Below are 14,264 nucleotides of genomic sequence, written 5' to 3'. Positions count from 1 at the left end.
GTAAGAAAAAAGAGTGGAAACTATAGGACTTTAAACATCAAAAAGCATGAAAAAGAAGCTAAATGCTTAAGAAAATAGGTTGGGAATCAATATGTATGTATACATATATACATATATACATATGTAAATATATAAATAGATAAATAGATAAATAGATAAATAGATAAATAGATAAATAGATAAATAGATAAATAGATAAATAGATAAATAGATAAATAGATAAATAGATAAATGAAGGGTACATAAAGAGTTTTTGTCATTATCCCGCTCTGATTTTGTTAGTAATAAATTCACTTTGTACCGCTAAGAGGAGCCTGTTTTGCCCCTGGAGTGTTTTCTTCAGGTCCTTATCTCAACTCATGGGCCCTTTGTTCAATTTTCTCTCCTCTGCCCAGCTGTGGCAGGGGCGCGTGAGCGAGCGGCTTCCGTCGTGCCTGGTGTCTGGCCAGTGTCAGACCACAAAAAAGCTTTTCCCCTCTCTGGCTCCAAGGAGCTGCAGCAGTCATCTTTCAGCTGCTTTGAGGTGAACTGGAGCCCACTTGCTAGTTCAAGACCAGAGACCTGGGACCCATGGGAGCAGCATCACCCCATGCCAGCCCCAGGCCTCCAGGAGCACCTGCAGATTGAGACAAAAGGCCAGCAAGGTCATAAAGCTGGAATTCAGAAATATGTTTTCTATCTGAAGCAGACATCTTCCTGTTTATTTGGGATTAATTAGCAAAATCATCATAATGGTTCACACAATCAAAACCAGAAGATCTTCACCATGGATTATGAAACCCCATCTCTTACACGCCATTGCTCCGTGGTGTAAACAGCTATGTTTGGTTTAGCCAGAGACACTACAGACATTATTATTAACTCAGAACAGCACTTGCTGAAAGTGTAATAATATAAACTGAAGTGCCTGTGATCTCATTTGTAAAATAGTGTTAAACAAGTACTAGACACCAAGTATTGTCAGCAAAAAACTGTAAAAGATGTAATTGTTAGGAGACAACAGCTACAGGTTATTTTGTAGTAGATTTGGACAATTTTTTTTCTCTGCACATAACTCATCTTAGTTGTACTCTTCCTCCCAAACATATTTACAGCTTTTAATGATAATGGCAGAGAGAAATATTTACACATCTTTTCAAAGGCAACACGTTACAAGTTGCCTTTGAATCTGAAAGTCATCATGCCAGCAAACTATCAACAATACCAGATGGCAGGGGATTCCTTTAATGCTTTCCATTCCACCATCAGTCATTCCCTGCTGCATAACACACGTATGTTGAGTCTCATCTAAAATCCATTGAAGGTTTTAAATGCATTTCAGCATTGTTTGTAGCAAACCATCTTTTCACCCCTAGTATTCTTAGGCCACCAAGAGGTAGCATACGTCCCCAGAAGGGAAGTTCCAGCCCAGCAGAGGACTTTCTCCTTGGGACACAGCGCTGCTGGAGCACCAAGTGACACTGGGACAGTGGCTTGGACAGGCAAGGTCCCCAACACAGCAAAAGTTGGTTTGTAAGCTCAGGCTCCCAGCAGGCAAGAAGAAAACAGTGCCCTCATGAAATTATCTGTGCCTTCTACATGCTGTGAAAGAAAGCATGTAATTTTTCTGAGGAATTTTCTAGACAGTTTGTAACCTCAGGTTTGAAAGGCTAACATGGGGTTAACATATTATATAAACTGTTAATTGTATTCAATTCTTCCCTTCAAGAGCTAAACACAGAGGAGTTTCTGTTTATTGAAAAGCAGAGACAGCATTTCATCAAGTGTTGACATGCCTGCTCTTTGAAATATGACATCTATCAAGCCAAGTCAAGCTACACTCCAGCAAGAACAATTCTTTGTTCCATTCTGGCATCTGGGCCAGGAAGATCTTGAGGAAGACACTTTTTCAACTAGTTCCACCATTTGTTCCTTTAGGATACTACCCCATTGACTCCAGAAACCTGAAAATAGTTGGTGACATCTGCTCAAGGTCTCTGCTGGGATAAGGACTACAGCACTAGCTGGAGTGTCATTCAGCCAGCCTTTCTTATGCCACTTTCATGTTTCCAAAGCAAGAGAAGGGAGAAAGCCAAAAGAACAATCTCAAGGTAGTCTGTAAATAAACTAACAGCCTTCAACCTAACTCCTCTTTCAAAAATTGAACTCTATTAAGAAAAAAAACCAAACACCAAAACTATACAGCAGCAAGCAGAAATACATCATAATTCACCCTATATGAAGTAAATACAGAGCTTAAAGGCATAGAACTTAAATGCAAAAGAAGAAGCTTTAACTGCCTTGTGCCTTACTGGACAGGAAAAAAAGTTTGTGTTAGTAAAAATAATGAAAAATGCTTTTCTGACACTGAAAATATTTCCAAAGACAATTTAGTTTTCAATCAAGAAAATCAATCATGCACCACCAGAAGTTCTCAAATGCCATTAAAATTTTGAAAATACCTGCCTAATGCTTCATGAGACACACTTGTGTGCAGTTCAATTTAGTTGCAAAGATATTTGTGGAATTATAGCTTTTATATAGGAAGACTGTTGCACAGAAAAGAACAGTGGAATTTGCTTTCATGTAACAAATGGAATATGAAAAGTTCTAGAGCTGTATACTTAAGTGTAACCTAAAGGCCAAGTTTCAAAATTGAAACTTGTTCTGAACAATAGAACTGAGTCCTCTTGATGACTGGGCACCTGAAAATACCATTCTTGCCTCTAAGACAACATTCAAAAGACAAAAGATAGCATAAAAGGTAAAAGATAACATTTTATCAATTGATTATTTAATCAAGTTACATGAACCAGGAAACCAATTATTGCAATAAATCAGTTACTTAATAAAGCACTTCTTTCTCCTTTTAGAAAACAAACTCCTCAGCCCCAGAAAAATTTCAGCCAGCAAAGAATTGCAGACAAGATTCTATCTTTTGCCATGTCCTTATAAGCCACCATCAAGTTTAACACTGACTTAAATCACCATGTAGTGAAGGAATACCAGAACTGTGGCCTGCACTCACCTTGCTAAGTCTAGAACTTGTTCATTTATTAGCCCAGAAAAACCCACCTCTATTAGGTTCTGCTTGGCTTGGATATCACATAGTCCAAAGATTTCAAGGAAGCACAGGCTGAGCTTTTGTTTCTTGCAACATTCATACAAAGAAGTGAATCAATAATTCTGTGAACATGGATGCAAAAAAACCCAAAGCACATTTTACCTATCGATCTGTACAGTCACACATCCAGGCACAAATCCCCCATCATGGTAGTTAAGTAGAAAGGGAGTCAGAAAGGTTATTGATGGGAGAATGCACAAGACAAAAATAAATTTGCCATGAAGCTATGCCTAACAATCAATTTTATGTTCTGCAGAAAGATTGCACGATAAGAACAGAGGCAAAGTTCTTAGGACCACCATGTTAACACAGTAATTTCTGACAAAGTAATTCAAAGAGGGATTCCAACTACTAAAAAAGCAAACAGAAAAAATTACCTGAATATATTTAATTATCTAAGTAACACAATGCTAATCTATTTCTAGTGATTGATTCCAGAGTCCACATGTACCTGTCAGGATCATAGCTTTAAAGAAAATGTTGGATCATGTTTTCAGTGTTGGAGATGGGTTTCCTCACCATCAACAGACCGTAGCTTTTCCACCATTCTCCAGATTTTGTCCTAAAAATTCCACGTGGACCTGCCAAGTTCAGCCAGGGCAAAATTCTACATTCTTCCTGAGTAAGTTCACTACAGTTTTCTAAGTGTGTTGCTTACTGTGGAACTGTGTTTTGGATTTGCTCTGAAAAGAGGACTGATAACATGGAGATGTTTTCATTACTGCTGAGCAGTGCTCAACGAGTGTAAATGACTTTTCTGCTGCTCCCTCTGCCCCAGCAGAGTAGGCTGGGGGCACACAAGGAGCTGGGATGGCAGACAGTGAGGGCAGCTCACCCCAAATGACCCAGAGACATCCCACACCACATGGCGCCCAGTATATAAAGCAGGGAGAGGAAGAAATGGGGAACATTTGGAGTGATGATTACATTTGATGCAGCCCTAATTTCCAAGAGATGGCTGACCACCTGCCCATGGGAAGCGGGGAATGAATTCCTTTTTTTGCTTTTCTTGCATTCACTGCTTTTGCTTTGCTTATTAAATTGTCTTTATCTCAACCCTTGAATTTTCTCATTTTCATCCTCTGGCTTTTCTCCCCCATCCCACTGGTGGGGGAGTGAGCGAATGGCTGCATGGTGCTTAGTTGCCTGCAGAGGTTAAACAACAACAAAAAGAAAAAATTAAAACGTTTGCTTTATTTAGAAGTAAGACTTGGAGCAAAAGTTGAGACAGGGACCACCTCTATGATTTCATCTATAGTGCAACTGTAAGACTACGATTTCTGTGTTAAGAAAATACTGTAAACTCTAGTCTCAATACTGGTCACATCTGAGTTTTTGATTAGTAGAAATTTTACAAGCAACCCTTGTAAATATTTGTATGTGTCACTGTCACATTTTCTGAAAAATTCCCTTGCCCAGGATTCTTCTCCTGGGAAGCTGAGAAGCCTCAGAGAAAAAGGAAAACAGTATTATCTCATTTGCTTCTCCTGTGTTTTGCTGCTTTGGAATGTTTGGAGTTGGTTTATCCAAGAAGTGGTTGTTTGATTGGTTTCATGTGAATTGTTTTAACTTAATGACCAATCACTATCAAGCTGTGTCAGACTCTGAGGAGAAAGTCACAAGTTTTTCATTATTATCCTTCAGCCTTCTGTAAGTATCCTTTCTCTATTTGTTAGTATAGTTTTAGTATAGTATTCTTTTATATAATATCATAAAATAATAAATTAGCCTTCTAAGAACATGGAGTCAGATTCATCATTTTCCTCCCTTTGTCCAGGGGACCCTGAAAATACCACATGTACACCCTCCTAAACACTGTCAATTACTCTGCCTCTGATTCTAGTAACCAAAATTATATGTTCAGTGAAAAGGCAGCTTGTAATTTATCAGTACCTACTGCAAGAAGTACAAGACCTAAACATTTAAGATATCAAGATGGTCTAAAAGGAATTGCAAAATGACAAACATTGACAGATGATTGCAAACTCAATACAGTGCCTCCACAATTATGTTCTTCCTCTTTTAATTGTGAAAATAGTAACAAACATTGAGCTTATTGGTAGCCTTGAAACACCATGAAAGGGGCCAAATGGGAAAGGCTGAAGAGTAAACAAGGAAGTCAAAACTTAAGGTCCCTTGTTTTCTAGCTCAAATTAGCACAAAGCCTTATAGTTTCTGTGGAAACTTGTCTATTTGGCACCACAAGAAAAAGTTGCAGTTTCAAAATGAGAAATAAGTCAGAGTACTAAAAAAGCAATGAAATTAATGTTAAGGTACTGAAGGCAACCAAAAGGTAAACTGCTGGTTGTAAGGAAGAAACCAAAGATGCATGTTTAAAATATATTATGCTTACAAATAATTATCACTTCAAAAGTGGAAAGGAATGAGAAAACTGACTTTAAAAACCCCAAACCAAACAAAAACAACCAAAACCACAAAGAAACAAACACCAAACAAACAAAGACCAAACACCATGTAATGTGAAGTGAAATTCCCAAATGAGATTAAACCAAAAATGTTGATGGGCAGATGAGGCAAGTCACTTTTGTGCAAAGGCCAGGAAAAATTTAGCAAGTTGAGGAGAGAGAAAGATTGTTTCAAGAGCTTTATAATGAGTAAAACAAAAGGAAGATGATAATATTTTCTTGTTGCAAGGAAAAATGAGAGCAACAGACCTTGTTAAACTTTGAAAAAAAATGAGATATGCAGAAAGAAAGGGATCAACACTGGCAACAAAATGGGAAAACAAGATTATGAGCCAAATTCCTTGTGTTAATTATTAGTGTTTTGAGGGATAATCATAAGATGATCAGTTCTAGAGAGTCTTTTTTTCCTCTCAGATTCATTTCACACCCTTCACCCCAGGCTGGAACTAGGTGAGGGCAGTGGTGTGGGAGCATCTGCCTCAAGTGACTGAACTCTGCATTTTCCCCAAGCCGAGAGCCATAACCCTTGCAGTGCTTCAGTGCTGCTAATTTGGAACAAGTGGTAGGATATCTTTGAAGATAGAAAACCTGGAAACGGGACCAAGATGCTTTCCTGTTTTCCTCCCCTCTGAAATAGTGGATATTGATTGTTGCCACCACAGGATATCAAAAAAGTGATTTTGACCTGAGTATAGGAATTCCTTTGGGTTATGAAGGGCAGAAGAAGATAACAGTTCCTTCCCAGACCTCCCCATTATCTGTGCTTTGCTTTTCCCAGCACAGCAAAGGAGTTCAGAAGGAAAGCATATGGAAATTAGAACAGCAGAAAACAAAATTTTATAAAAATAAAAGTAATAGGCACCACATTTAATTCTACTGTAACAAATACTATTAACAGAAAGAAAACATGCCAAAACTGTGTTGTATTAAACTCTGTGAATTTTGAGGATGACAAGATGTCTATAAATAAATTAAGAAAAACTATTTGTACTTGTTTGAATGGCCCTCACAATTTCCTTCCTGAGGTAAGTGAAGAGGCCAGTCATATCCTGTGTAAAAACTATGTACAAACTGCATTCTTCCAGAAATGAAGAAAAAAGGTGAAACCCCTGAGCATTAGTTGCGTCATTTAGTTAAATTACCCAGAGGACAAGGTGAAATCACTCTCAAAAATAATAAGATGTCATTCAGCTTAATTGAGAAGATTTATGTTCTCCAAAGGTTTTTGTTAAGAAAAATAAAAAGAGTGCATAAACATAGAGTCTCCGTTATTCCTAACTGGAGTATTGAATTACTCCAATTTCTGTCTAGTTTTGGCAGAACTTTTAGTCAATTGAAGTGAGCAGCAGCAATTGGCAACTCATACTAGGTGTTCTATAGAGTCTTGAAGAGCAGGAAAGCCAACCATCCTAGCAAATTCATATTCTATTTCCCTTGTTTTTTATTTTATGGGTGAAAACTTCCAGAGTTTTCTCCCATAAAACAGAGTTCATGGATTTTTCAAGACAGACATTTCTAAGAAGCACACAGGTCAATATAATTGCACTTTGACTGATACACTCCAGGAACTGCCTTTCTGAAAGACTGGCTTTATTAAATCCAGTCTTTATTCTGTCAAAGCGAGTTTATAAAAAAGGCATTTTGCCTTGCCAAAGCTGACAGGGCAAGAACATCTATTCATTAGTAATTTTCTCTCTAAAGCCACACTAACAGAGCTTCCCCTAGCCAGGATCCTGGAAGGTCCATGCAGACCTTGGGCAAAAGAGAATCAGGCAGGAGGAACATAGAGTATGGAAACATGAGCTTTTGATGGTGGCTCAGTTAAATAATTCATTAGTTCACTTAGTCAGGTTCAGCAAAATGTTTTTTGGGTGAAGGAAGGATTGAGTAAACTAATACTTCTACAAGGGTGTTTTCTTTGGATGTTCTTTGAGTGTCAAAATCAAAACCTTTAGAATATAAAAGGCAAAGGTGTACCAAAATAAGATGAGAATAATCTTAAATGCGGGCTGACTCAAATCAATTTAGTGATTTCATAAATTTCTTATATTTAGTTCTTTCTCAATGCCTAGGTAGAGAAAGCAAAAATCAGTTTTACCCTCCTACTCATGGTCCCAGCGCCGTGCCCATTATCACTGGCCTGTTATTCCTTATTAGGTCAGGAAAATAATGGGAGAAAAACAAATGAAGGAAAAGAAGAGTTAATGTACCTACCAGAAGAAGACTTTGCTAACAAGAGAATTTATTTTCTACAAGGAAGTCTCAGAAAAAAAAGTTTTTCCAAGATATTCAAGAAGGCACTGTAGAAATTAGCATGTATTTCAGTAAACAGGTAGGACAAACAGTTCATCTTCAACATACATCATTAAGTGCTTTTGAATCAAATTTGGTAAAGAATTAACTACCTTTTTTATTAACAGCACCTTAAGAAAATAATATTGGCATCTGACTACAATCTGAGTTTACAGAAAGCCTGTTGCATTAAAACACAAAAAGTATAAAGTATAAAGAAAGTATAGCAGCAGAACAAGGACTATTGCTTTTTTAAAAGATTTATGATACACCATGTAATTTAGAGTGCTATTTTTAAGTGTTATCTGTTTTCTTTTCATACACAAAAGAATATATGCATTTTAGAAATAACAATCCTAAATAGTCAAATCTTCAAAACAGAAGCCTGAGGCTACCTATTCCAAAAACTATACAGCCAGATAGTTTTGACATAGCTGTCCTGCCACAAGGAATAGATGTATTTGGATCTGAGTGACTCCAACGTGCCCTCCCTCTTCCCCCACAAAGGCAGGAGCACAAAATGAGAGAGATCTAAATGACTACAAATACTTTTGCATATATAGATACATAATTCCTGAAGATACCATTCCCAATTTCTTTTACCAGCAAAACAGCACACTTTAGGACTGAGGTTAATAAGCAGCCAAATCCTTTCTCACCATATACTTTTGGAAAAAGACACTCGAGTCTTCCAGTACCACTCAGAACTTTCAATTTATAACATTCAGCTCCTGCACAGATAATTCCATATAATTCTCTCTCTCTCCCATGACATCCTTTCTAAATTTTACTAAACTTGTGTTTTCAGGAAGAAAAATAAAAATAAGGTTTTTTTCTTGGCTTATTATTTTGGGTTTTTTAATCAGATTAACGTAGATAATATTACAATGCTGGTACAAATATCACAAGGGTTTATAAAGTTTGCCAGAGTTTCTATCCATTTTTGGTAGTGTAATAATGAAACAACCCATATTTGGGGTCTCTAACACTGCAAGAAGTAGCTTATATACAGTGTACTAAGTGACATCATTTGTTTCCTGACTGCATATTGTCTAGAGCCATCAGCATTTACAGTTAATTCAGTGTTCAAACATGAAATACAACTGTATTCTGCATCACCATAGGAGCCCCCTTTACTTACCAAAGTTCTTGATTCAAGACCATCAGTCCATTCTAGTTATGATGCTCACAGGCTTCAGACTCGGCTTTTAAAAACACATTGTTACAGTTGCATATAGACACATAACTCAAGACTTAACTTGTAAGAAACCTGAAATTCCTAAGTGATCTCCCCATCTACACTGAGTCATTTGGCATCTTCCAACACACTGGAGACCTGCTCATCAATTTATGCTCATTGTTCAAGTAAAAAGGACTTAAGCACAGAGATAAAACCAAGTATTTCACTGTTGTATTCAGGCTTTGCAAGTGTAAGACACACTTTGCTACAGGAAGAGTTCTCCGGCTTCACTCTGGCTCCCATTTTTCCACTGTTGCTACCAAACCTGCACTCATCTGTTTTGCAGCTATTGACCTCACATTTCACATCAAGGCAAGTTTGATCTGCGAGGTCAGCATACCCTTTACATAGACATACTTCTATTGCTACTGAGATAATTTGGGAAACAAAATCCACTATTACGAGTCATTAGTGCCTTTTCTTGGAGTCTGCTGAAAGCCCCATTCTCCACTGAAAGCCCCATTCTCCACTGAAAGAAAATAGCCCATTAAACGAAGGAAGTACATGTAAATGAAGCAAATGAAGAAGATAAATTATGCCTCTGGGGAAAGTTAAATTTTTGTGCTCAGTTTAGTTTCCATTTATCCACACCCTGTAAGGACACAAGTCGTGACTCCTGGGAAAGAGGTGAATGCCTCAGTGTGTTAGGCCTCTCTGCTACTTCTGAATTATTCTTTAGATATAGGCTCATTTTGTGTATTATTAATGAAATTCTAGTACAGAGGGCAGTGCCAAAGAGTGATAGAGCTTCCAGTTGGAGCTCATGGTACATCTTTACTCCATCCCTGTATGAGCTAATATTCTCTTCCTCCCCCTTTCTCTTCGCTTGCATTCACGATAGGAGATGCCCCAAAAAGCTCATCAGTGAAAGAATCACATTAAAGGCAAAACCCAGTAGGTGTTCTTCTAGCCTTGTACCATTCCAGTAAAAGTCACAGAGTCAAACCCATGTGGTTTCCTGCATTTCTAATTTCAGGACAGCTCAAGTGCTGCACTCTGACTTGGCCAATGAAGATTTAGGTCAAGTGTTTTCAGTCTCTTCCAGACTAACAAGAGATGAAGTGGAAAAGCAAATATCAGGGATAATAGGGTTTAAATCTGCACAAATATTTACTTCTGCAATATTCAGATAAGCTTTGTTGGCTGTGAGAAGTCTGAAGAGCAAATAGACCAGGTTTTGGAGGAAATTCTACTCTCAGCAGTACAACAGAGAAATGGTTCTGTATTTCTATATTAGGAACAGCCTGTTTTCCATTACAGACAAAGTGTTGTGGCTGTGACACTTTCATTCATGTTATATATTGTATTAAAGACTCTTCTTTGCAGAGTAAATATCTTAGAAATCAAGATGGGCTTGATTTTTTAAAGATTGCTCAACATCTCTAAGATGTCAATCCCTCCCAACCTCACATTATCTGCCATGTCTAAAGTGTCACTGCTCCATTCAGGCTCCCACCCAGAGAGAGTCCAGGTAATCTAAACACCATGGAAGTCTCTGATCTGTTCACCTAAAGATTTCAATAAGGCTCTACATGGAAAAAAAAATTCTTTACTCTGTACTCAGAACTTATCCATACTTTAGTTATTTTTCTTCTTCTGTTATTAATCTGCAGTGTATTTTGATGTACGTGCAGATCACCAAAAAACCCCCCCCTCTGGATTGGTACCTGCATCAGAATTGAAGATAAAACAAAATAAAAATATGGTTAATATTTTTCTGTCACAGCAACATTTCCTGAACATCAGAGTGTATTTCAGGGTACCACTTTGTCAGCGTTCACTTTTTCTAAGTCTTATGTTTAAAAGTAGCAACACATCAGCACTACATGGAAAGCTTTTTTAAGTGAAATCTCTCTATATTGAATCCTCTGCTTTATATACCAAAAGAATTATATGACAAACACTGCATAATAAATTTTAAACTATAACCTCTCAAAGGAAACAATATTGTGAACAGCAAATTGAACAGAAGGACAAGGAGATGTTCTCTGTCACTGCTTTTCTGTAGGTTAACACTGAGTACTTCATGTTTTCATAGCATTTCCTGGTGATATGAACAACTTTACGTGAGTCCTTGAAAAATTATTTTCAAAAAAAAACCAGTTTAAAATCTAAAGTGCATTGCCACTAAATATAGAGATACCCAAGGCTGCAGCTGTCGAAATGCAGTCCCCTGGGGCAGAGAAGCCAAACCTCAGGGCAGCACTCAGATGTAGGATGTCGATTCCCTGGAGGTTTTTATATTACCATTTGAAACAAATGCAAACAAACAAACCACACCAACCCAAATCTTAATTCTAAGAGAAAAATTTCTGTCAATCACTATAGTTTGAATTTTTTTCTGCCTGACAAACAGCATTGTTGGTAAATAGTCTACTGAAAGAAATAGGGTCCATCATTTTAGTATAACCAAGAGCTCCTTAATTTTATCAATAGCCATGGCTGAGCAAGCAGAAGTTCATTTTAAGAACTTCTTTTTAGGAAAGAATTCCTTTTAGTAACTTTTAGGAAAAGACATGTGGAAGGCAAATGGGACTTGTTTACACTTCTCCATTCAGACTTCAACCAACATAGCACCACACTAGAAAACACAAAAGGCTTGTCTAAAGACAGGTAAAATAAATATATCAAGGAAAACTTTACAAAGTAAAAAAATGAGATGGAATTTCCTTCAAGTGATCATTTATAACACCCCAAAACACTAAGACAATGCATCAGTATTCATTTGATTCTGCTCACAATGCAAAAATATAATCCAAAAAAATCTCCATACTCAGACAAAACATTTGTCAGAGATGTTTATTAGCACTCTGATTAGATGTTTGTTATTCCGCTTCAGGAATATTAACCAGTGTTTCCAACTGTTTATCCTTTAAAATTCCTTTAAAAATTCTTTTTAAAAGAAAATATTATTTTTTCCTGAATGGAAGAATCAAATGAGGAAGTGTCTTTATTTATTACCTTCTTTGCAGAATTCTGAACAACACTATGTTGCTTGTACTGGAAGTTCATTTAATTCTTTATCAACAAGATGAAAAAGGTTACTTTTTCATTTAAGGAATATGGCTCAGCAAGTCACCCAGCACACACACAAGTTCTTTAGTGACGCTTGTAGGGGTAGGAAAGGTATTTTGAAAATTATGCAATAGGATCCCAGAGGAGCAGACAGACCTTACAATTCCTGACCATACAAACCCTGCTGTCATGGAACAGAAAATTTCAGAAGTGCATCAAGTATGAAAATTCTGTTTTACAAAAGTTACTGAAAGCTTTAGAGAAAGAGAAATTAGAAAATTTCTATTAGGGAAAGCACAAACCATCTGCTTTTCCTGCAAAGCAAAGATCCCAACCATTTGACCATTTTAATGTGTAAGAACTGAATTTATAACTAGAAAATGTTCCAAACACGTGTTGCAAAGTTGAAAATATAATTTTGATTTATTTGATTCATATCTTCACCTACTTCACCCAATCTGAAAGGTGCAGACTTGCACTGCACTTCAGTTGTCCTACTACAGGATATCAAGTGTCAATACTCAGATATTCTCCACTTGCCAAGTCTGTGTTTTGTTCTGGGCAAGGGAAAACATGATGAAAGTAAAATTACTCTTTGGGAGTTGTGAAAGCCATAATGCATACATAGTCAAAGAGAAATCAGAGTAGCTATTCTCAGAAGGGGTTTCCCATGTGAAGAGCTATCCAATACTAAAGAAGATGTGTTTATTATTAAATAATAAATATAAATTAACTGAGATTCCATTAATTAACTACAGATGTGTCCCCTTGGTTATATTAGATAATCCAAGGCAGCTACAGTCTGTATTTTTCATGTCTATAAATTTTTGGAAGAATTTAAGTTTCACAATGCTCATAAAATTGACATTTTTGTGAGTATAACACCTGTACATAACACCTGTCCAATACAAAAACAAGCAAAATGCATTTCCCTCTTTACATATGACAATAAAAAAAAAGGAAAAAAGCAGTCAAGGAGCCACAGTGCTGGGCACTAGAGAGCACAGCTTACAGACACACTTGGCCAAGTCTCCTCTCAGAGCAGCAGCTCAGGCTGCTATTACTCACACAAAAGTTGTATCATCTCCCATGGAAAGTTCATCCATCTGTAATGCCAAGGTTACAGGCTCCTGGAATACCCCTGCCACGTTCTAGAGAGTTCAGGAGACACAGATTCTTTTTAAACGATCATTTGTTCCCGCCCTTTAGCTGAACTAAAAATTAATTCCTATAATGCTTGCATGACAGCATCAATTCCTATTTTTCCTTGTTGGGTCTTACAACTGTAAGTTTAATTGCCACATCACATGAATAAATAGACACAGATTTGAGGAAATAAATAATAGAAATGTATCCTTACCAGCTGGTGCAGAACGTGAGCAGTGAAGTTGAAATCCATGATGATGATCAACACATGATTGACTGGATTTGCCTTGCTTCAAGTCTGGCTTGGAATCTCTTTTGCTCTCAGTCTCATCTGACGAAATCTTATCCAGTTCAATTGTAACAGCTGACATTTTGATAGCTTCAGTAGACATTCCAATTAAAAAAAACAAAACCTGAATAAAAGGAGAAGTGAGTTTTAGTTCAGCTTGCTCAGACTTGCAGTCCAAAACCAATTCCTATCATAAAGAAAAGAACACAAAAAACCAGACTGTAACAGTGCAGAAAGTTCAGGTTCTTTTTTTTTTGGTGGTGTTAATTCAATGACAGAGAAACTCTAAACTCTATTTCCATTAAGCTGTTCTTCCATCTCTGGAGCATCTGATAAACACTGCAGCTCATTTCTGAAAATGGAAAACAACCACATTAAAAACTTCTTCTGTCCTTGCAGTGAGAACCATGTTATGAATAGCTGCCAGAAACACAGCAAGGGTAAGCAGAGACATTTGTATGCCTGCTAATTGGGGACTTCCTAACTTTGAGAGTCCAACTCTGATTTTGTTCCTGGGAGGGGCCAACACCAGTGGGAGTGAGTGCATCCCAGCCCAGCCCATGCTGGCACCTGTGCCACAAGTCATTGTATAGCTTGTGAGTAGGAGGATTAATTACCAAAAGCTCTGTAATTCCTTGAAAATGAGTAAGAAATGCATCACACTTACTCTGCTTATTATTTTAGAGCCTTGATCATAAAAATGTGTCTTTCTAAGCAAATATTAAGGAAAGTGGTTTAATCTTTCAAACTTTA

General features: G+C 37.2%; 1 protein-coding gene across 1 annotated transcript in view; it reads right to left on the bottom strand.

Moving 5' to 3' along the window:
- Positions 1–13,889, bottom strand: part of ANO3 (anoctamin 3) — a 111,573-nt gene extending 97,684 nt beyond the window's left edge. The window contains exon 1 of the mRNA XM_059473530.1: positions 13,437–13,889. Coding sequence (XP_059329513.1) covers positions 13,437–13,614 — 178 coding nt within the window. The 5' untranslated portion in view covers positions 13,615–13,889. The remainder of the gene's footprint in view (positions 1–13,436) is intronic.
- Positions 13,890–14,264: the final 375 nt, after the last annotated feature.

This window comes from Ammospiza nelsoni, chromosome 6 (assembly GCF_027579445.1).
Source record: "Ammospiza nelsoni isolate bAmmNel1 chromosome 6, bAmmNel1.pri, whole genome shotgun sequence".
In the NCBI taxonomy this organism is placed as follows: domain Eukaryota; kingdom Metazoa; phylum Chordata; class Aves; order Passeriformes; family Passerellidae; genus Ammospiza; species Ammospiza nelsoni.
The sequence above is the reverse complement of the archived record's forward strand: the minus strand, read 5'-3'. Positions and strand labels throughout refer to the sequence as shown.